At 40.7% G+C, this 24,375-nt stretch overlaps 1 protein-coding gene across 2 annotated transcripts in view; it reads left to right on the top strand.

Moving 5' to 3' along the window:
- Nucleotides 1–24,375, top strand: part of LOC140314029 (sodium/calcium exchanger 2-like) — a 151,230-nt gene that overhangs the window by 107,321 nt on the left and 19,534 nt on the right. For both annotated transcript variants that reach the window (XM_072392045.1, XM_072392046.1), the window contains 7 exons: nucleotides 11,904–12,402; nucleotides 18,302–18,439; nucleotides 18,618–18,845; nucleotides 19,164–19,544; nucleotides 21,122–21,247; nucleotides 21,419–21,614; nucleotides 23,420–23,550. In XM_072392045.1, coding sequence (XP_072248146.1) covers nucleotides 12,022–12,402; nucleotides 18,302–18,439; nucleotides 18,618–18,845; nucleotides 19,164–19,544; nucleotides 21,122–21,247; nucleotides 21,419–21,614; nucleotides 23,420–23,550 — 1,581 coding nt within the window. In that variant the 5' untranslated portion in view covers nucleotides 11,904–12,021. The remainder of the gene's footprint in view (nucleotides 1–11,903; nucleotides 12,403–18,301; nucleotides 18,440–18,617; nucleotides 18,846–19,163; nucleotides 19,545–21,121; nucleotides 21,248–21,418; nucleotides 21,615–23,419; nucleotides 23,551–24,375) is intronic.

Raw genomic sequence — 24,375 nt, 5'->3', positions numbered from 1 at the left:
GTCACTGCTCTTTGCTAAATGCCAAACCTCTGCAGGGTTACATTTATTATGTTTTTCTGTTCACTGAGTTCATCAAGACGGGAGCAGGAGGCGCTGTTGAGGGTTCATAATAAGTTAAGGTGACCAGATTTCTGAAATGAAAATCGGGGACATTTTCATTGCAGTGGTGAAAAAATCATCAAATATCATCATTATGAAATAAAAAAACAGGTAAAAGTACTTTCTCGTGTATCTTAACCAGCTTTTATTACACAAAAGGTGGCAATCAAAAAGAATTAGAATAGAATAAGAGCAGAGGAGAACGTGAGAAAAACATGTCATCACCTGTAATCTCATGCTAATGTTAACATTACAGCTTCACTAATGACAGATATGAAAACACTGTCATAATGTTAACGTTCACTGACTTTTACAACGTTACGTTAGGTTTTTAATTCAGGAAAACAATCATACTTACTTTAATGTTACATCACTTATTCACACACACTCACAGCCAAGTCTGCTGCCAGTTCACACAAAATAAACAAGTTAATACACAACATACCATTTATAGCGGCCGCTGGTCTCCTTTTCTTTCCTTTTTGCCGCCTGTGATTGTTGTTGTTGACGCTGCTGCGTCCTTACGTCATATGACGTCGTCTCTGGCGATGCCTTAAAAAGCTACCGTAATAACTGGTGTTACTTTGAGTCTGCGCGCATTTTCCCCCATTCAGCGTCAAAACCGGGGATATTTTCGGGACAGATTTGACCGGGGACAGGTCATCCAAAACGGTGACTGTCCCTGGAAATCGGGGACGTCTGGTCACCTTATAATAAGTATATCAAATGAAGATGCCAAGTGATGTCTCATGAGGAGTTGATCTCCATTATAGTTTGGATTGTGGTCACCATGGCACGCAGCCAACAGAACTTCCTTTTCATTGGAGTTTCACATGAAAAAAGGGATTTTCTTACCTTCTTTGTTGCATTACAATGTACTCAACACTATTTTCAATGTAAGACTCCCTCCTGAATTGCTGCTTTGTTATACCTAAAGCATTTTGACTGTCTGGATCTGTGAACGGTCTCCAAAGAAATACTTTTCCTGGTTGAGGAGCCAGATTTAGTGCAGTTGTGACAACATGTAGAAAACCTGAAAAACAGACGAAACCTAAACAAAACAAAAAAAAAAGACAAGGAACCAAAGGAGATTGAAAGCAAGGTCCAACCTGGAACATGCCGTAGGAGTGAGCGTCATGGGTGACAGCATCCCTCACCTGTAGGGGGAGGCAGAGGGCTCCAGTGCATTGTGACAGCAGTTGGAGGCTGGAGTCTTGGGTCTCTGATGCTCTGAAACTGAACTAAGAGTCTAAGCTTGATGTCTCCCACGTTAATTACTTCAGACATGTCAGAGTGGAAGGAGGGAGCAGTACAGATTCAGGACATGCTGGAAACATGGCCGACGACTTCACCTGAAACCTGAAGCAGGATGCAAAATGACTCAGAAATCTTTCAAACTGCTCTGTTACTCTGATTCTCTGATACTCGGATTTTAAGGATTCGGGTCACGAAAACCAACAAACCGACAGCTCTGCTTACAGTCAGTTCAGTCATTCAGCTGATAAGCTTCATATCTCTGAACCAGATGTTTAAGCATTTTAGGCATGTAGCTGATGAAAAGTAAGCTGATATGGTCAGTATTTTCAACAGCTGTTCACCTCATTTTCTGCAGGTTATGAAACATGTTTCTGCCTTCTTAACCTGCAAAAAGCTTCTTCATTTTTACACAAGATTTGAGCAGGTTAAGGGGCTTGATAGGAAATTCGTAAAATAGTCTGATTTGATAAACAGACTTGATAATGGATTTTGATAAGCTGCTTTCAAAGTGACATAAGAAAACACTTGTGTGGGGCCATTTTAGCGTCAGTCAGGTAAGGACCTCTGTTATCAGGACCTGCTACTGAGACACTGAAACCTGCATGATGCTCTGCGGTGTTACAGACAGTTTGTTGGCTTCTCCACCAGGTGCTCCTCCACCAGAGCATCCACACTCCAAACCTCAGTGAAAGCAGCATCCGTCACACTGAAGACACAAAGTCCCCAACCGCTGCTGAAGCTGACCTCTGACCTCTGACCTCCCAGTCCAAAGTGACTCGCATTAAGATCATCACCCCCTCGGGGATCAGCTGAGTTTTCTGCTTTAGTAACAGGCTCAGAAGTGCACATTTTGAGAATGTGTGACACGCTGACAGGGCATAGCTGAGCTTTTTAAATCCCTCCGTCCGTTCATGTGTGCGTTTGATGAATTATTAATACTTATTTTATGTTATTAAATATGTTATTATTAAGTCTTTTCTTATGCACAATGCCCGACTTTTTTTTTCTCTCTCTACAAAACAACTGCACCCCCCCTTCTAGACTTTATTAGCAGCCTGGTCCAGAACAATAAGTCCCACTTTTACTTTAATAAGAAACAGCAGCCACATTGAGCCTGCATACTTCTAGCCAGAGATGAGATGTCAGGTGTGGTATTTCTGAAGGTATTTATGGTTTTCTCCCCCATTGTAAACACTGAAGGCTTTCTCTAGCAGGTACATCGATCTGTACACCCATCGGCATGTTCTTTTTCCAAATGTTTTGTATCAGTTCTCCTGGAAATATTTCTGTGACACTGAATCAGTTTGAAGGCGAAAGAGCGCATCATCATAAGGGCTTTGATTGAGAAGAGGACACATATCAAGACTGTAGGATGATGAATTATGCAACTGTGATCTATTTAAAAATACATCAGAGGGATGTTCATGATGAAGGAAAACAATGGTGCCTGCCTGTAACATGAGGCGCACAGATTATCACGGTTATTTTGTGAAAACATCATTTGTTCTCAGGTCTCTGAGGTCTGTCTAACTCCTCTTAGTGTGGACTTTGGGTCTTATAACTTGGTATCTATCTGACACAGTAATCTTTTTAAGTCTCCACCACATGCATAGTGCACTGTGTTGCAGAAGTAAGAACTTTTAAAGCTTGAATTATTATACTGTAGTTTCAGACTCTCAAAGCTACAGGTCATTTGACCCGAGACAGAAAAAACTGTCCACAAGACTGAAAGAGATCAGCTCAGACTCTGACTTTCAATGTTTTTTGCAGTGTTTTTAGCCTCCTCCAGGGTTCCAATACAAAGATATGAAGCCTCAGTGATCGAATCTAAGTGCATATTCTTCTGGAAATCGAGTTAGTGCATTTTTCAGCTTTTACAAAGTCCTCAGCCTGCCTCGTCTTTTTAATCACAAATTACACGTATCAAAGAATTACACATTGTCGTTGACTGTGTGATCTCCGCAGGAGAGAAGTGAGCAACAGGGTGTTAATGATAACTGAGCAGAGTTTGCAGTCTCTTGTAAATGAGAATTGACACCCCAAATGTGAAGATTTTCTTTAAATAATAACAAGTGAAAAATATGAATATAGTTAATGGTATCTCAGAACCTTAATATTATAACATCAACCTAACATTTGGCACAACTGTCAGCATTGCTGATGTTGCTGTGATGTTCTCTGAAGTCATTCGTCCTGATAAAGGCCTCAGCAGCTGCTGCAGAGGAGTTTCAGTATGCACAGGACTGTAATGACTCCTGGAGCTTCATCAGCAATCGCAAAAACGACAGCTGAGCTGATTCTTGACGGCTAATTAACTGTTTAAGTGTCAAAGTGTCTGTGTAGCTAGGAATTAGGTTCATAAGGGAGTCATGCGTTGCTAATCAGCACACACAGAAAAACATCAATCTTACTCTTGTTGGACATTTTGTAGTTTGCGGCTTCAGCTGCGAGTGAAGCTCACGTCTTTTATATCAAATGTCTCCAGAGTGAAATTAGATGGATATTATTACTGTGTTTTGTAGGTAAATTAGTGGCCTTTGTGTGTCTTACATGTCCAACACTATTATAGCATAAAATCTCTTGGTATAAGTATCCCTGCTGATGAATAGTAGCTGGTATATTGTAAATAAATAGAACAAAGATAAGCTGGTGCATACGTTAAAGCTGTGAACTCAAAGTAATACAGTAAGGATTTGCAGTTACATTCTGGACTGCAGTTTATTCTGAGTCACATATGTTGTAGTGCACCCTCAAGTGATCTGAAATTGAACTATTCCACAAACAAAGTGTTTATCTGATATCTGAACATATGATTTCAATCTGAGGTCGAATTCATGGATGACATGCTCATCATTTTCTTAATTTCCAAAATGTTTTCCTTAAACGATATGTTCTCCTTGTTGAAATATAGTAAAGAATGAGATGGTCCTACAAAAACAAAGAAAACAACACCATAAACAGCTAGAAAAAACAACCAAAAAGTGTAACCAACATTAGCATTTTAACAAAATGCGCCCTCTAGTGGTCATGTGCACAATTGCATATGAATCAATACGGCTACATCTTAAATTCTTTGTTGCTGCTCGGGAATTAATGTTGCTTTTAAGCCAAGTGTGATCTGTTCCTAAACCTCACCAGGTAGTTTGAGTGTCTAAATGTAATGAGGAAGTGTAAGAGTGAGTGAAACGGAGAGAAAAGAGTGAATGAATGAAAAGAAAGTAGTGAAGTTATCGCTTCATAATGATGCAGAGATGCAGTAATGTGTCATGTTTCAAAGTCAACTATTATAGTCTTTTAGGTCTGAGATGTGATATATGTGGAGGACACTCCTTTGGGTGGTATCTAAAGGTATGAACAGATAACTTACAGTGTAAGGATGTGGTAAAGATGTGCCAGAGTATCCTAACAGAGGACCTTTAGGACAGAGGACGCCGTTCCTTGAGGTGGGATCAAATATGTGCGATCAAAGGTGAACTTCTACCAGCTGTAACTGACCTGATGGTACACAATAAACTGCTGGTGATATATGAAAAGACTGCAGTCAAGTCGACTGCAGTTAACAAGGCATGAATGAGCTCAGAGCATCGGGAATACTGGCTAAAGCCATTAAAGACAGCTTTCTTTTTTATTTCTTCCTTCAGAATATCATCCAATCACATACACAGGAAGGTGAAAAGAAAACCCGTCAAAGCATGAAATATACAACCTTCAAAGGCGTGACTTGTTTTCCATTAACAGTAAAGAAACTCGTGACTTAAACTGCTATTCAGCTGTTACTGCTCTCCTGCTGGAAATGGAAACTGGTGGTGTTCATAAAGAAAATGAGCTGTCAGAAAGACAAATCACATACTTTATATATCTACATGCATACTTGGACTAAATATCTATTGCAATTCATGCGTTTCAGCTGAGCCTTTTGACAGCCTTCGGATATATCGTTATAGAGGAGATCAAGTTGAATGCACTGATAATTAAGAGTCTTTGAGTTGAGTTGAGTCTTTAACATCTTGCAGGCTGCAGGTGGATCGTGTTGAAAGCAGATTCTATTAAGTTTTATACTTTCAGTGCCAGTGGTGGCTCAGCAAAGTCAGTTTAGCTGAAAATATTTGTTCACAGAGGAAATTTTTCGCTTCATAACCCTGTGATATTCAGCTCCTGTAAGCTAGTCAGTTTGTCAGCCTGTGATGTGACACATAGCAGAACCCATAAGGCACAGTGTCTTTTTATGTTTGTCTGAATGAACTAAAGCACATAAACAAGCATCTCTGTTAGTCCTCACAGCTCCATCAAGAACACTTTACAGCAATAGCTTTAAATCCACAAAGTCAGAACAGAAAATGCTGCACTACCAGCAGGAGATGATAAATGGAGGATTACAGCCACAAGCTAATGAAGGCATTACTGTAACTGCATGTTGGGGGGGGGTCTGATCCTCTGAGGAGGGAGCTGGAATGAAGCGGAAGAGTGTGTTTGTGAGTGTTTCTGCTGTGTCACGCCTGCGTTATTCCAGAGTGTGTAATGTAATATCACACAGGAAGACACAAACTGCTAATCTGCAGTACAGTTCCTCTAAACCACAGCATCTGTTTGGATAATCACAGTAATCCTCGGATTTAGCTGTAATCTGTTTTGGCAAGACTTTTGAATTATTAAGACAATTTCTGGGAAGACTCACTGCACATTGGAGTCTACAGGAGGACAGAGTCATATGGCACACGTCCAACCTGAAGGTCCCTGTAGCGGCACCATATTGTTTCTATTATTAAAACTCAACCCTTGTGCCATTTTTCAAAGGTTGCAGGTCTTGGCAAATCAAATGAAGAGACCACCTAGTGCTGTTATGATTAAAATGACTGTGGTATTGTGCTTCATGAGATTCAATAAATTCCGTCAAAGGTTGTCCTCTCTTGTTTACACTGGAGTGAAAAGGTGTGTTTCTCAGATTTTCAGACCAGGAGACACAACAGTTTATCTCTGTCACAGATTTTTTTTTATTTTGGAGGTGATTTGTTTACAGAAATCCAATTAAATACTCATAATTATGGTTTTATTAGTGTAAAATGACCTTAAATAGGAGCTGATTACTTTAAAAGTAATAATTCAGACAAAGACGCCACAGGCTGCGCCTTCACCTTGTTGTACGGCAGCTCTCTACAGAGGCCCGGAAGGGACAAACCAAACTCTCATTCAAGAACAAACCCTTTTTTTCTTTTGCATTGCAGAGAGCATGCAACACACACTGTTGTTTAAAACAACAAAGCTAGACTGGTGCTTTTAAGATGTCAGTTTGCAGGATAAAACCAGACAAACACTGTGATCTGGTGTTTTTCTGAGGATAAATCATTTCCCTGCACAGAGGAGGGAGGATCATCTGAGGAAAACCAAACCAGAATCAACTTAGAAGCAGTGCAACCACTCTGCCTGAAAGAGATGTCAGCCTGCTCCTGATAATGAATGAGGCTCTGTGTCTCTCACTTTCCTCTCTCCTAATGTCTGCCTCGCTCTCTCTCACCTGAAGTCACCCTTCTCGACCGGAGAGCTCCCCCCAATCACCATGACAACACTCTGTGACTGTCCTCTGACTGATGACTTCAGACAGATTCAGGACTTTGACTCCCTTCCTCCCATTATTACCCCTCTAGACTTTGATTAATTCCTATTTATCCTTTCATGTCTTCTGTCCTTCACTTTCCTCTGAACCCTCCTTTAATTTCACCTTCTAGCCTTTCATTCAGTCCCTTTAATTGCAGACTCCTCTTATCTATTTCAAAACCCCTTTTACTCCACCTCTGCATACACCTGTACCTCCCCTTGTATTTATTTCAGTGAAGTAAAACCAAAAGGGGGTGTACCCTCGGTATATTTTATTTATTTCCTGCTTAATATCAAACAAGCCACAGATGTTTGAAGAGAGTATCAGTGACATTGGAATGTTTTTCTTTATCAAATATGGTCATTTATGGCTTCAAACAGATCTAGATTACATTTTTTGCTGTCATTTTTAAAATAAAAGTAGTTTAGACAAGTCTTCTTTATGTGGGCACACAAATATAAAACTATATATAAATATAAAACTGATGACAGCAGAAATAAAAGACTTTTTGATAGATAGATCTAGCTTTATTCAAAGACCTCATACACTTCATCAAGGTCTCGTAAGGATGCTCCAGCAATTCTGCTGCACACCTTTAAAATACCCAGCAAGTCTGTTTAACAGAAAGTGACGAGAAGATCAAAGAAAAGGTAGATTTGATAAACAAGAATAAAGCATTTTTATGCTTAAGTATATACCTTAAAACTGCTAAACTACCTGTTCAACCACCTGACTGTCCATAACAACAGGTGGTCAAAAATCAATATACATTTCTTGAGTTTTTCCCTCATTAATGTGTAAGAACCACCTGGTAAAATCGCTCACAGCAGGGTCACATTTGCTGCTGAGGGGGGACTTAATGTGGCCCTCAGTATTGGCTCAGACAGCGCAGGGTTCTCAAATATCACGCATTGAGCGTGACAGTCACGCTTTTCGGTATTTTGTCACACACTCCCGCCACACATTGTATTTCTCACGCTGAAAAAAAATTAGAATATAAATTTCTCTGGCGCTCCGCCCACTGTCGCTATGGAAACGGCAGGAAACAAGCACGTCTCCCATGAGTCTGAGCAGAGCAGTTTTAGCTTTAGCAGGAGAGATGTCACTCTTCCTGCATTTAAAGCTTTTGAGCCCTGTAACGTAAAACTTCCAGGTCCGGTTGATTGTAATAATGTTAGCGACATACTTTATGAATAATTTCCATCTGACATTATCATTTAGTTCACGAGGACAGGATCAGAGGTAGGCTGAAATTAAAGTGTTACTGCAACCAAAGCTGTTTGTACTATATATAACTGGATAAGAGAACAGATCAGGACCTGAATCGATAAGAGATATCGATAATGGAACCTGAATTGTTCAATTCTTAACAATTCCCATCCCTACTGGTGTCCCCATGTTGCTGTCCCTGAGTGTGATTTCAGATTGTAGAATTCCCATTACTGATATTCAATATCCCTGTTACAAACTGCCTATAAGGTTTGCACTCTATGTTTCCCATCTTCTTCTTTACCTTTTTATACCCAAGTCTTCCTTCTGTCAGTCCTCACCTGCGCCTCCCTTCACTCTTTCATCTCTGTCCATCACTCTCTAATCACTCTACAGCTCCTCTCCTTGGAGAGGTTTCCCATTTCCCATCCATTTCTTCCCACTGCTCAGCTCTTCAGGTTCTGCCTAAGCTCTACCTTCATCCATCAATACGTTAAACATTTCCATTTCAAAGAAAAGCATTTACCTTTGCTGCCCTTTGTGCAAACTGATCTCTGGATGGAAGACACCTTTCTAAAGAACATGTCAGCCTTTCCATAAACATTCTCTGATAAAGTCTCAGTAGTTTTGATTAGCTGGCTGATGGCTACATTAGATTAACAATCTCATAAAAATTTGCTTTTTTGATGGAAATTTGTGTTTATCAAAGTAAAAATTCAGCTCATCTTCACTTCAAGTTCCTCTCTGACGAAACTGGAACACCTTTTTTTGATTTGAGGGTTGATTAATTATTTTAAACAGCTGCATGTATCGCATAAATTTGCATTAAAACTGATATTTTTGCCTGAGAAATTGTCACCACTCATGAACCAGACCTCAAATAATAAAAAGCCTATTTCTTAGATGGTCATGTCAATGAAACATGGACTGAAAGAGGAATATCATCTGTTCTAACTCAAAATTAGCTGAATATAATGAGTGCCAACTGAAACTTTGTAGTATGTGGAACTACTTGTAAAGGTTTGGTGGAAAAAGTGTAGAAAAGGACCCAAATGCAGACCGGGTGAGGATTGGAGGCTGAAGGTGAACTCAAGTTATTCATTATAGACAAAAGACGTGAAATTCATACAAACTTCAGCGGGGAAAACAAAACTCAGAATGCTGAAAAAAAACACAAAGAGAGAAAACTAGACTAAAATATGGAATAGAGCAAGTGGTTGTAACGGCAAGATCTGACAAAGACTGACGAAAACCAGGGAGCTTAATTATAGAGGAGGATTGATGGTTAGTGACGGCAGCTGGGGATAAACAAGCACAGGTGAAGAGACTGGAGCTACTGACTAGAACTGGAGTGAACTGAGGAGACTGTAGAATAATGCTTAAGATCAGACACAGAACAGGAAGCAGGAAAACGAACCAAGAATACAGAACCAGGAGAATAAAGGATGAAAAGACAAGAACAATGGCAACATGAGACAAACAACAGATCATGAAAATACAAAACTACTACAAAAACTCAAAATACAGGAAAAACAGAACACAAAACCAAGATTAAAGCACCAAACTTCCAGGAATGCAAGACTACGCCCACCTTAATGCAAGTCATGCAAAGTTCACAACAAGTCACAGTGTGACAGACATCTGATACCTGCTGAACCGAAGCAGGCTGTGACTGTAATGTAAGATTTAATGAGCTGAAGAGCTAAAAAGTGATTCCCCTATTTACTATTTTGTATTAATGTATTCTCTGCTGTCCTACTTACTGAGGAGTTGTAATTCCTCCTCCGTTTCCTTCCATGCGGCGTCTTTCTTGGCACAAACACAGAGATTATCCGTCTGCAGAGGAAAATCATGACAAATTTACAGTTTTCTTCAACAACAGAACCTGATCTGATATATGATGTCCTGCAGGGCAATGGTTCACATCAGCAGACACACAGTAATAAACAAACATTATCTTTTGATTCTTTCTCAACTCCTTTTTCATTTCTACAGAAATACGTTCTGTATGATTATAATGCAGATCCAAAAGCCCAGAGTTTGAGTTTACCACAAGAGTACAAAAAAAGTAAGAAATTAACTTGTTAACCTTGAAGTAAGTGCAGATAAAGAAGAGAATATTCATCCAAGTGAGAGAAATGGATTGAATTGTTTAAAGAATAGCGGAGCCCAGTTCCTCATTCTGATAAGAGCCTCATCAGCACCGCAGCCTTAACCCTCAGTAAATCTGATTAATTAAAAAAGACAGGCCACTAGATAAGTGACACATTATCATTTGTCTGGAGGCTGCTCACATCGGTGTCCATCTGTTTCCCCTGAGCATCTTAACTGATGTTCACAGTCTAACGTGAGTTGGTCCAAAAGAAAAACCGAAGCCTGGAATGACTTTTCTCTCTGACGGCATGTTTGTGTCACTCCTGTTGTGATTGTTGGCAGAACATCTCTGGGGCCTCGGTGCATCCTGCTGGGTTCAGGGCACAGCATATACACAAAGGCAAACAAGGAGGATAAACATGTTGCTCAGTTAAACAAATCCAAGCCCAAAGCACACAGAGTCCAAACACTGAACTCGTCAGGCAAATTGTTTGATGTTTGTCATGTTGAAACACACACCAGAGGCCAAGTTCATCAAAGAGGACATCCAACATTTGAAAAGTCTGACCTTGACTCATAGTAATGCAACAACATGAAAGCTGCTTTATTTTATTGCATGATTTTGGCATTAAATAAACTCATTTTGGTTCTTCTTGAGCATTATTTGTCTGTCTTATGTAAATTGTTGAAATTTGTTCTCACATGGAGTCTTTCATCCCAAAAAGTCCATCTCACCGTATGGCAGAAGTCGTATTTCATGCCCAAACACAACCTCTTTCTAGTTTTTCTGTCATCTTCGGGGCTATCATTGACATAACACACTCCCTTGCTCCTAATCCTGAAGTTAGCGACTGAGCCGAACTTCAACGTGATTCTAATCCTGACTCAAACAAACACTAAAACCACTGTGGTCCAGAGTTTCGGTCCCCGTAAAGGATCGCAGGCTTCCAGTTTTTCAATCCCTCAGATACTCAAAACAAGACTAAACACACACATTCAGACACACACATGCAAACGGTTTGCTGTAGAAATACACAAAAAGGAGAAAAAGTTCCGTCAAATAGCATCACTGGGTGCTTATTCCTCAGACAGGCAATGAGTAGTTTGCATGTTTCAGCCTCCTGCTGCTCAGATGGAGATAATCACCTGTACTTTAATGTCTGTCTGATGGTGAATATTTCCATCGCTTCCTTATTTATTTTTCCTTCCAGTCACATCTGCATCTCAGGTTTGACTTTTTCTGCCTCGCTGCTTCCTTCTCTCCATTTTGCCTGCAGGCTCTGGCTGACTGGCTTGTTTCTATGTGCCTGCGCTCACATTTCTCAAGAACTTTTTCTTGTTCTTGTGAGAACAAATTAACAAAAAAAGCACAAACACGTTCACACCTTCAGTAAAACGTGTCTTTAACCACTCTGTAGACAGATGGGACACTTTTTATTTGTGTTGTTTGAATAAACTGTGAAAGTTTCCACCTCTTGACTCTGTTTCCTGTTCGTTCCAACACATCTTTTTGAATCTTTTATAAACTCTTGGCTGGATTGGTCGAACAACGAGTTAAAATAAACTGTTCAGTGTTTTTATGCAGTTCAGAATAAAACATTGTTTCCGGTGTCATAATCGATTTGCTCTTTCTTTTGTTCTCTGTCTGCAGGTGAGCTTGTCACACCACTTTCAGTTCTACGCCACGTCTCCAGTTCCCTTCTCAGCCTGATCCCATCAGCCTATCCGCCATCTTTACCTCCTGCTGCTTGTGGGAACCGAACGCCACCATGCTTCTCTTCACCTCTCCCGCACCCTTCCTGTTGCTCATCTTCATCCTCCTCCCGCTTCCCTGCCAGCCGGAGTCTCAGCGCAGCGAGTCCAGTGTTGACCCTGACCTAAGAACAGTCTTGCCCTCTGTGTTCCCCTCCTCCTTCCCACCTTCCCCGTCTTACGGAAACAGCACAGGGTCTGTCAAAAAAGATAAGTGTGAGGAGAAGACGGTGTGCAAGCCCGGCATCCTGCTGCCCGTCTGGAAGCCCGACGAGCCTGGGCTCGGTTACCAGGTGGCCAGAGCTGTGGTCTACTTTGTGTCGCTTATGTACATGTTCCTGGGAGTGTCGATCATCGCAGATCGCTTCATGGCATCAATAGAGGTCATCACATCACAGGTGAGAAAGAGTCAATGAAGGTAAATGATTTCCCTGAGAACTGTTGGTACCCTGACTGGATCATTTATTGTGTGAAAAGGAGCGTAAATCCCTTCCAATTCTAAGGCTTTTCATATCAGGACATCATAAAATATATCATCAGTTCTTAAAATGAGGTGAATACAAGCTCAGACAATGTTATTATTTATTCAACAAAAAGTAAGTGAAAATACAGAAGCTGTGTTTTTAAAACCTTTACGGCTTCCATAGGAATAAAGAGGGTAAGTAGCAGCCAGGTGCTGCTAATCAAATCCAACTGAGCTACTCTATAAAAGCCGATGTTTAGTCAGTTTGCTGCTCTGGAGCATTCAGGTGTGTTAACATGATGCCAAGGAGGAAAGACATCAGCAGTGATATCAGAGAAACAACTGCCCATCAATCTGGGAAGGGTTATAAGGTCATTTTAGGGTCATTATAATTCCTTAATTCCCACTATTTTCCGACCTTGAAACAAATCCCTAAATTAAATCTACCTCATAATAATCCAAATAAAGCAGGGAGTCATTTCACCCCAAATGATTCAGAAGTGCTCGTTCTGGTGAAGGTTTGTAAGCACCCAGAATCCCCAGCTGCCACTGAATGTGTTTGCATTGTTTTTCTTTAATAGAGGCGACAGATTGTTCTGTTTACCCATGTCCTGTAGAACGATGTAAATTACTTTTAGTTTTCAGAATCTCAGAGAGCTGGCATGATGCTTTTGGAGGGATACAGCTGTGTGGGTTCATGTTGTCCCAGGCGGCCTGTAATGGTTGTGGTGTTGAGGCTGAAAAAAGAGGTGTCCTCAGAGGTTTGAATGGAGGTTGATGTTTTGTGTGAGGAGACGTGAAGGTCAGCTAGACGGAGAAAAGAGAACACGAGAGGGAGGAAGGACAAAGGAAGGAGTATGTTCTCAGTGAGGTGGGGGTAAAGGTAAAGCGCTGAGGTTAACTGGAGCCTGATAAAGCAGAGTTCAGCAGGGATGAAGGTGATTGGATGGAACCAAGAAACAATGATAACCTTTTCAATCACGAGAGCCATTGTACAGGTTGGGGTCTTTCCTATGTGGAAGACTGTCCATCCAGAAAATTGCAGGGCTGTAGTGAATGTGTGAAAAAGATACGGAGAAACAGGCAGACCCAAGATACACAGGGAAATATGAAAGTACAAGATATACAAGGAATAGATTTGAGGCAGCCAGGTAGCAGTGACACAAAAGCACCAAAAAGGAGGATTCGTACTCATAATGACGACAGTAATTTCATTTAAAAACACCAACCATTTACAGATTAGCATGTAGCCATTTTGCATGTTTGTATGAAACACAGTTTGTGAAACATCAATACGCATTCTTGACTTCATGAATTCACACATTTGTGATTTGTGATTTGTTTTGTGTGTATGTGGACATGAAAGTAACCACATGTAACAACACAGCCTCAAAGCACTTTGTGAAATTGTTGGGAAAGGAGCTACTTCCATTCATCCATCAACTTTTTTTCTGCCACTTATCTGGATGTAAACATCAGTTTCCAGTATTCATGGTGGGAAATTAATCATGCTCTGGAAGGCGAGCGTGTGTTCGGGTGCATGTACATGCACCCACAAGAGCAAAACAAACAACATTGAAAGAAGAAGAAAAAAAGACCGAGAAGATAAAGCACTTCCAGCAAACCAGCCTCTAGTGTATCCTCCCATCTCACCACCAGCCTGAGCCTCATGAATTTCCAACCCAATATAATTAACCACCACTTAAGAGTCTCTTTGTAAGTCGGTCTCAGTCAAGTCATAGTAATTCTAACTGTTTTAATAAGGACAACTGAACTTCTTCTTGGTTCATGAAGGCATTTCACATCTCATTCAAAAGGCTTCTTCATCTCTGAAGAAGGAGAAGAACTGAACAAGTCTTTGGATGAGAGGTCCATCTGCCTTTATTTAAGCTCTTAGGAGTTTTGTTGCAAATGTCAGAATGCATTGAAAAAGGCCCTCCTATCCTCCTATCCTCTACCCTGCTGATGTGCTGAAGTGAATGCCTACTTTTTTCAAGCTTCAAACAAGACATGGAGCCGCTAACCATTGTGAATGAGTGAGAGGGCAGTGTCCCTCCACATTAGGAGGATAGCACCCCGAGAGAGTTACAAAGGATAAAATGTGGCATTTTTCTGAGATTAGTCAATCGTGCCCACCAGAGAACACAAACTGAGCAATCAGAGGGTCTAGATTTAATCAAACCTGAAAAATTACATCTGTCCAGTGCTAGTTGAGGCTGGGACAAGATCAGTACATGTGAACTAAGGATGCTTCAGTGGTTCTACATTTGTCAGAGTAAGGATCAATCCCAGGATGAATACAAGAAAGTTTAGTTTTAGACATGTGAGCCTAGTGAACCACTTTGAATTGGATCAGGCAGTGGCGGAGCTTCAGAATTGATCTTAATGTATCTTCTGACCAGTGGCGTGCACGCAATTGTTGAAAAATGCTGAAGTGCCCTCAAGTGCCCTCCTGGTATCCAAAACGCGCACTGAAGTGTCGTCTTGGGAGCCAAAACACGTGCTAAAGTGTCGTCTTGGGAGCCAAAACACGTGCTAAAGTGTCGTCTTGGGAGCCAAAACACGTGCTAAAGTGTCGTCTTGGGAGCCAAAACACATGCTAAAGTGTCGTCTTGGGAGCCAAAACATGTGCTAAAGTGCCCTCTACAGTGGTGAGGAGGCGCTATATGTGCCCTTTTTTTTTCTTTCCACCCCTGCCCTTCAAAATGTCTGTGCACACCACTGCTTCTGACAAAACTTCCTTCCATTCTCCGTCTGGTTGACGATCTGCCCCTGAGGTCCATTATCTTACCATAGTTAATGGAGATGAGTCTTCAATGTGATGGGTTTACAGAGAAGACGGGATCAACAATTGTGGTGTCTGGTAATGGAAGTTTTCAGTCTCAGATAAAGCTGAACACTCACCAGCCTTCACCTGAACACCCAGATACTGATGTCTTCACTCAGGGAAGGTTGCTGTGGCTGTATTAGCAGAGATCCCCGTACCCTACTCTACCTCCTCCAGCTCTACTGGAGCACCACAGAGATGTTCCCAAACCAGCCAAGAGAAACAGTCTTTCCAGTTAGTGCCGAGTCAGCCCTGAACCGACGCCCAAAACCAGCCCAACTGCGTCCTTTTGTTTTGAAGGAGCAGCAGCTTTACTCTTAACCCATCCCAGATGAGAGTTCCTCGTCCTATCCCTAAGGGTTTCTCTTTTCTCTCTCGCCATTTTTTTGCTGCTTGTATTTGCGATCTCTTTGTCTCTACAAACAGGTTGTGACCATGGGTGAGGGTTGGTCTGTAGATAATGTGGTCAAATCAACAGCTTTTGGCCCAGCTGTCTCTTCCCATGAACAAAACCCAGAGAAACTCCTTCGCTTGAGGAAACAAATCACTCCCAACCTGGATGGCCTGAGGCTTGAAGGTGTAAATTCTCATCCTGCCCACTTTTGTGTAAAATTGATGCTTGATCATCATTACTGTCATCCATTCGACCCAGTATGTTTTTTACACTCTGTTTCACTTTGCTCTCGTTTTCAGCTTTAGGTATTAAAACCGAGCGGTTTGGGTCTACAAAACATCCTGGTTTGCCTTGAAATTGACTTGAAATGTTGCATAATTCACAACACCCTATAAAAGAAACAACCATCTAAAAGAAATTCCTTTACAAGCTGGGATGATGACATTTGCAGTAAAATAAAACAGGTTCACCAGCAGATTAAACACTACATTAGAATTCATACCATTACGTCCCCATGAGACAGGATTCTACAGCCTTTGAATGTTGTGACAGCTCGTGTATATTTTGTCCCGGTGATAATTTCGTGAGTTATTGTCATTGAAGTCTCTTCACCGAAGCTTATTTTGCCACAAGCACTGTCTCGCCTTATTCAGATCATGAGCCCCGGGCTCAGCAGATAGAAAGAGATGGAACGAATTACATTTGGATTGCCCATTATGCAAAATTTGTCAGATAAGATGGAGGCAAAGGGGAATACAGCTTGGTAATACGGTTGAGAGCAGAGGATCGTGAAAGAGCTGAATGAGGCAGGCTGCTCCTCCGACCTTTTCAAGGTCAAACTAAATAAATGTTTGTTGTTGTGTCCCACTGGTCATCACTGCATAGCCATAGTAACACTTCAGCTGTGCACAGCGGCGGCCTGGTTGGTTTTATTACACTTCCTGAGTCTGGTTTAGACACACTGTGAATACAGAGGATCAGTTAATCAGCTGCTGATGTTTACAGTCTCTGCTAAAGTAGCATCCAGAGACTTGGTGATTAAAAACACTGAGGTATGTAACTGCTTGTTACAGAGTCCTGGCACTTTTTCTGTCCATTAGATAATGCCTCCTGAAACTCTCTAAGTAATGTCAACTCTCAGTTCATCTGCTATAATGTATTAATAATGTATTGTTTCTGCAGTGTTTTGGTCACCTGCCAATCAAACTGTGACTCTCGGTCTAGAAAGATTTTATCTTCTGAATCCTGTCTTCCAAACATTTTTTGTTTTGTTTTGCAAAGTCCTTGATAACTTCTCTGATATCATCAGACTGCACAGCTCCCCTGGTGACACTGTAGGAAAAATATATTATTGTGTGTTGAGGTCATGCATTACTCAGATGTGGAACTGAGCCATCATGTCGTGGCCAGAACTTCCCTCAGAGTTGCTCTGGCATGCTATAATCTAAGCTAGACTGATAGATTTTCCTATATTTTTGCCCATATTTTGGTTATCACATTCCCATGAAAAACTAACCATCGGCCATGACTTTATTAAAATAAACCACCTCCTTTGATCCAGTTGTTTTCTATCCGCTCACATGGCTTCTTGCTTCTCTGCTATGCAGATAATACCCAACTGTACCCATCATTCCCTCCGAATGCCTCCACAATTTCAGCACGAATCTCAGAATATCTGTTTGTATGTGGTCTGAGCTCCAAGAGTTATTGAGTACTGTAGATCTCAAAATAGGAAGACCCTGAGTTATTTTGAACCAGGCACGCCACATACATGATGTAAGCTTGTGACAAAAAGGTACAAAATGTTTTTTAAACTTCTCCTGAAAGACTCCAAATTAGACTTGTTTGTTTTGGACTTAGATTGTGCTGCTGAGTGGTTTTTTAGATATATATATATATATCTGCTTTCTAAAAATCTTTTTTTTAAATGATGGTCGAAAGCCTCGATAAGAGCCACCTAAGTACCACCTTGAAAAAAAAAAATGTTTTGTTGCTCTAAGCTTATGTATCCAGTCATTATTCCATGATATACTAAAATGCATGTGAAAAAAATAGCTTCTCACTGTTCTCAGGTCAAATATTTATATGCGATTAAAATGTGATTAATTTCGATTAATTAATTACAAAGCCTCTAATTAATTAGATTTTTTTTTTAAAATTGAGTCCCTAATAAAAATGTCTTATTTGACAGTCTAAATTTTCATCACAACAGGTCAGTATTTGGAGATTTTGAAGAGAATAACTCACAGATAGTCAGAAGAAGGGCAGGAGAGGGCAACTTGAAATAAGTGTCCAAACAGCAGCCATCTGCCAAAAGTAAATTCTGCTTATTCAGAATCATTTCACCCGACTGAGGGTGTTGCTGAAATCCAAATATACATCTTTAATTTTAAGATAACCTCTTATTACAGTTTAAGCCCTTCTGTCCACAAAAATTTAAACATTAGTTGAATATATAAGGATGTGTCACACACAAGGTTAAGGTTGAATAAAAACAACTCACCTGGTTTCTGGAACTCTTTGCTTGAATTATAGCAATCTCTTCTCAGGTCTGTGTTGTATGTGCAGATTTCTGTGTGCACATCTAATTTCTGTGTGTTTGTGGGCCAACAGGAGAAGGAGGTGACCATCACTATGCCTAATGGGGAAACATCAGTGGCAACGGTCCGAATCTGGAACGAAACGGTCTCCAATCTGACTCTCATGGCTCTGGGCTCCAGCGCTCCGGAGATACTGCTGTCTGTCATAGAGGTACATTTAAATACTCACATTACCTTCAAGATGTGTGAACATGCTGTTCTGCTCTTGTAGATAAAATCAAATGGCTTTTCATGATGGTTAAAACAGAGGCTTTTGCTCTATGTTTTACTCATCAGTAGCCCCCTCGTCCCTTTACTTATTGCAAACCTCCCACCCTGAATCTCTGCAGGTGTGCGGTCATAACTTCAAGGCCGGTCAGCTGGGGCCGGGCACCATCGTCGGCAGCGCCGCCTTCAACATGTTTGTGATCCTTGGGATCTGCGTGTTGACGATCCCCAACGAGGACTCACGCAAGATCAAACACCTCAGGGTGTTCTTCATCACCGCCTTCTGGAGCATCTTCGCATACATCTGGCTCTACCTCATCCTGTCTGTAATATCGCCAGGCGTCGTGGAGGTGAGGCAGTGAGTGGTTAGGTTCATCAGAGCTGTGAGCGACTTCTGCAGCCTGACATTTGTCCACATTAAGTCTTAGACATGAAGGTTTAAGTGGTATAACTGGGATTCCCCTGGTCAGCTGATGATGATGCTTCGGGTTGGGTCAAAGTTGGGAGGAGACGTATATGAAAAACTGAGTTAAGAAGTTATAGCTTACAAATTTTTTATATTTATCTAAATTTCCTCATATTCAGCACATTTTCCTCACACTTTTGCACTTGGCAGCCCATGGACTTGTTGGTTGTTGTAATTCCTTGGTTGTTGTGTTGTGTGTCAGGTCTGGGAGGCACTGGTGACCCTGCTCTTCTTCCCGGTGTGTGTCCTCCTGGCTTGGATCGCTGACCGCCGTCTGCTCTTCTACAAGTACATGGGCAAGCGCTACCGTGCAGACAAACGCCACGGTATCGTAGTGGAAACTGAGGGGGATTTGACTCCCAACAAGGGTGGCATGGAGATGATTGTAGACGGCAAGTTCCCACCTCGAGGGGGCGCCGTGGTTCCTGCTGAGACCTGTGGGGGCGGTGCTCTGGATGGCGCTGCAGCCAACAACATTGGTGCGGCAGCAGGAGCCATGGCAACCGGAGGCAACCTGCCCATCTCCAACAGCGCAATGGTTAATGTGGAGAGCAACAAAGAGCTTGATGAGAGCCGCAAAGAGGTGAGACAAGATAACCACACACATGCAACCTAATGTCAGTATAAGTAGTCCCAACAGGTGATAAAGACACAAAAAGTCCATCCATCCGTCCATTGTCATCCGCTTTTCTGAGGTCGGGTCCCAGATGCAACAGGTTCAGGAGAGAAACCCAGACATCACACTCCTCAGACACTAATCAGCTGTTATTATCATCAGCCTACACACTTCACCATTTAGCATTTGGGTCATCAACACACCGCTTCTGATGCAGTGAGACGAACAGCAGAAATTAAACTCTCACACGACATATGCTGATGGATGCCTGATCAAATGATGGCTTGTCTTGATGAAGCCTCTGTAGTGGCATCTGCTGGAAATGTGAAAACAGAACCTTTCCTCTCCTCAGTAGCATATTTAAAATACTCCTGAGCCAGACATATCTGGCAGAACATCTCATCAGCATATATTCAGAGTTGAATTCAGAGGTGAAACGATTACTTTTTTTTTACCCATTAGACCCTGAGGCTTTGTTTAAATCAGCCTTCTACAACCTGAGCGTTTTCTGGAAAACTTTCTGCTCAAACTTCTTATCAGCAGCTGAAGAACACACTTCAGAGGTTAAACCTTCAGTTTGTATTGTACATTGTTGACTTTACCCTCATGTTTGTCAATATTTTTAAAGATTAAAACATTGTGTCTTGATGTAAATTTTGATGCAACATGTGCATCAGTCCAGGCATGAAATGTAAAATTAAACAAAACAAAGCATCTGTAAGTCATAATGAGCTTATTTACACACACACTGTAGAGTTTTAAATCAGCTGTTTTTCTTCCATATTTTGGTTTAATCATCCTGTAATCAAATTTTTTCATTGAAAAATGCAGTTACATAGAAAACAGTTTTCATTGTAGTAATAATGAGGTGCAGACTCACTTTTATCACTGCAGGAAGCAGCATTTTCTCTGTTGTTTTTACATTGATTTAAACTTTTAACATGATGGTAAAATTTGCACAGAAAACAGCTGAGTTGATGCAACTGTGTAAGGAATCATGGTCATAGATCCACATTTCCCCCTGTTTAGAGTCCACTGTTGAAGATTTTTAAAGGAAGCTGTTTTTCCTCATCTGAGAAGATTGTAAAGCCCTTTGTACCAGTTTCATGATGCTGGACTGTTTAAATAAAAGTTTCTTGACAACAAGGAGGGAAAAGTAAGAATTTTAGGAGGTAATGAAAGGACGGAGAATGAATATGTGGAAGCAGCAGCTTTCACTGGCAGGTTTTTATTAAAATTAGGTTTAAAAGTTTCCTATATTTAAACTTAAGAGAGTCTGATTTCTGGTTTTAGTGCCCCAGATTCTCAAGGTAGTTAAAATGTACATTATCATTATAAAGTTCAGAGACGACCTTCGTGTTACTCTTTATTCAACCTAAAAATGCTGCTAAAAATCACACCATGTTTTTGATACTGAAGGTTTTTAAGAGGTGAAGCAGTGATTTTAGTGCTTCTTTCCTCCTGCTTATGCTAAAAGCGACAAGAGTCACGTGTGTTGTGTAGATATCTGATACCTGTTTTGTATGTTCTCGTCTCCCCTGCAGGTGATTCGCATCCTGAAGGAGCTGAAACAGAAATATCCGGACAAAGAGCTGGACCAGCTGGTGGAGCTGGCCAACTACTACGCACTGCTGCACCAACAGAAGAGCAGAGCCTTCTACCGCATACAGGTAAATATTCCCTGAGTTCAAGGCCTTCACAGACTGCAGCTTTTTTCAGAATCAGTATTTAATGAGCAAGAAACAAAATTCATACGAAACGTGCTTTTACGTCTAGATTTGAGCAGCTCTTTTCATTCTTAAACATAAGCCTCCCACACGTCTTCCTCTCTGTCTCCAAAGGCGACTCGCATGATGATCGGTGCTGGCAACGTCCTGAAGAAGCACGCAGCCGACCACGCGCGGCGCGTGGTTGTGACAGACGAGGAAGCTCCAGAGGATGACGACCTGGCCCTGTGCAGCCGCATCTCATTTGAGAGCGCCCACAGCCAGTGTATGGAGAACTGTGGCGTTCTGATGCTGACTGTCGTCTGTCAAGGTGCTGCCATGAATAAGTCATGAGCCAAAAATGAGTTCATATGAATAAGTTAAAACAGACGATATGAAATTAAATATTTTATCCTTTATTACCAAATTATTGCTCATATTTTAACAAAGTGTTTCTATCTCTGATCACTTCCGCTGCAAACTATAAAACTGACTCACAGTTAAAGATTTAAAGATTTCATTCAAGCTTATTCAGCCTCAGCTAACACAGACCTTCATCACTGTAATTATGCAGCTCTGTTTGGAGCCATAAAGGCTTTATGATTGACTTTGCTCATGATATAAACTCCCCAACACATGCAAACAAGGCTCAATGTGTGCAACTGATGGACGTCCACTGCCATGTCAAGGTTGTTATCCCTGAAAAGAAATACTATACGTAGGAGCGTGCACTCATTCAGACTAGAGTTTTCTCCAGAGTCTGCCTTTTGATTTCACTCTCGTAGAGGAAAACTTGCTGCATGTAGATCTTTTACTGAATTATTTAAGGGTCGTTGTTTCTTCAGTGAAGTTTTGCAAAGTCACTCGTAGCTCATGGTAAAATAATTTCCTGTATCTTTCATCGAACTGTATTTTTATTTAAAACAAATACAGGAGCTGAGAATGTCTAGAAAGGCCATACTTCTGTGTTTTGAAATATTCCTGAAGTGGAAAAAGGGTTTTGGACCAGCTGTTTGGAATCAGCTGGTCAAACACTCAAGCTTGCTTAAAACAGAGGAGCCAAAAGGCACAGTTTGTTGCCCTTTTTTTTGTAATTACACTGTCAGCGGCATTGATCTGACATTCTGTGTTTTCTGAGTTTTACCTTCAACTGAAGGTAGTTATCAGTTTACCATCGCTTGATGGCTTTTAAGCAACCAAGTTAGACAGTTTATGAAATTCTGAGAGTTTAAAAAACCCATAGAGCTGAATATTAGCAGCATAGATGGAGTGTGTTCAATGAGATGTTACTGAATTGGCTGATAATACATCCGAGAATGAGTATATACATAGAAAGAACAGAATGGGGCCTAAAACAGCACCCTGAGGGACCCACATGACCGATCAGTAGTCTCTAACATGATCTTATTTATACAAACCCTAAAACTCCTGTTAGAAAGATAAGATGTAAACCATTCTGAAGTGGATCCAGATATTCCCACCTATCAATCAAGGTACTTTGATCAACAGTATCAAATTACATATTACATTGCATATATTTATTGATAGTTTCATGTTAAATTTCATCCACTTCTGTTCATTGTCAGACTGGACAGAGATACTTAATGTGCATGTGGTGGCAGTGAATAGACCAGTGATTTTAAACCTTAATACAGCAGCAAGCAGCTATTATGTACATGAACAGGAGCTTAATGATGATCCTATCAGAGTCTGCAGCGTGCGCCTTGTGCTTCTCTCTCCTGTTAAGGAACCAGAACAGCTGCATGTGCATCTTTTTACACCCGAGTCTCTATAAAAACAAGCAGCTTCATTCTAGCTTTTCCTCCGCATTTCTCATTTAAAAAGATTCACACAAAGAGAGGCCAAATTTGGACATTTTTATTCAAAATAGAAAAAAATAGCAGTTTTTAAGGTTACACGTTAGTTTCAGTCTGAGTTAAGTGTCATATCTAAGGTCAGATATTAGCACTGAATCCTCATGGAGGTTAACTAACAAACTATTTAAATATAAGACTGTAAAAAGGAAGCTTCCTGTGTAAAGTTATCATGAAAAGTGCAATGAATCAAAGAACAGATTTACGTTTCTCAACAACAGGGTTTATTTGGTTATCATTCTGTTTTATTTGTGCTGTTTAGGAGGTCTGGAGGAGAACACCTTCTATGTGGACTACAGAACCGAAGACGGTTCAGCTAATGCTGGGTCAGACTACGAGTACAGCGAGGGAACGCTGGTGTTCAAACCCGGAGAGACGAGTAAACAGATAAAGGTGAGTTAAGACACAGTGGGGGCGGTAAAGAGAGCTCGTTCAGCTAGCTGCCAGCCTCATGGCCAAGCTAACATCTCAAACACTTTTTGATAATAAATGTTTCTACAGGCCATGTACAAACATTATTTTTGGATCCACTTGTTGACAAGATGAGATCAGGAGCAGAGTCTCATGTTAAGCTTTCTGAATGGATGATAAGAGACATTTTTACATTTAAAATACATAAAATAACTACAGATTTGCATTGTTCAGCTCAATTTTAGTCTCTCTGTAAATATTGGCGGGTTTTACTTCTTCACATTTGCATTTATTTGCCCTGCAGCCTACCTATTAATCAATTAATTAATTAATTAAATCTCTATATTAATTAGTTTTCATTCTGGTGTTTTACTATCTGGTTTTTCTGTTGCCTTATAAATTCAGTTTGGTTTAATTTAATTTGATTTAACATTAGATGTCAGACTCTATAGCTAATTGAGTTTCTGCTGTGTTTCTGCCCCTTTAACACCGGCTACAGTGCAAGTTAATTTACTTTATCTGTCCTTGTCTTCAGTGGATCTCCAGTCAAACACACACCTCTGAGAAACACTTCTTTCATTCATTTAATGGAAAATCATTCACACAACATCTTTGATAGAATCCCTGAAATTACTTTTGACTACAAAGAAATGATTCAAATTGAACATGTTCACATTTTTTTGACACTTTCAACATGTAACCTTGAATCAATCCACCTATAATCCAATTATACTGTGGAAATAACTGCTTTTCTCACATCTTTTGGTTTCTGGTTATTTCTTTTTCAAATGTCTCCTTCAGCTTGAG

The sequence above is a fragment of the Leuresthes tenuis genome, unplaced genomic scaffold (assembly GCF_036924035.1).
Source record: "Leuresthes tenuis unplaced genomic scaffold, fLeuTen1.0.hap1 SCAF_9, whole genome shotgun sequence".
Lineage (NCBI taxonomy): Eukaryota > Metazoa > Chordata > Actinopteri > Atheriniformes > Atherinopsidae > Leuresthes > Leuresthes tenuis.
Note: the sequence above shows the minus strand (reverse complement) of the source record. Positions and strands in the feature narration are given on the sequence as shown.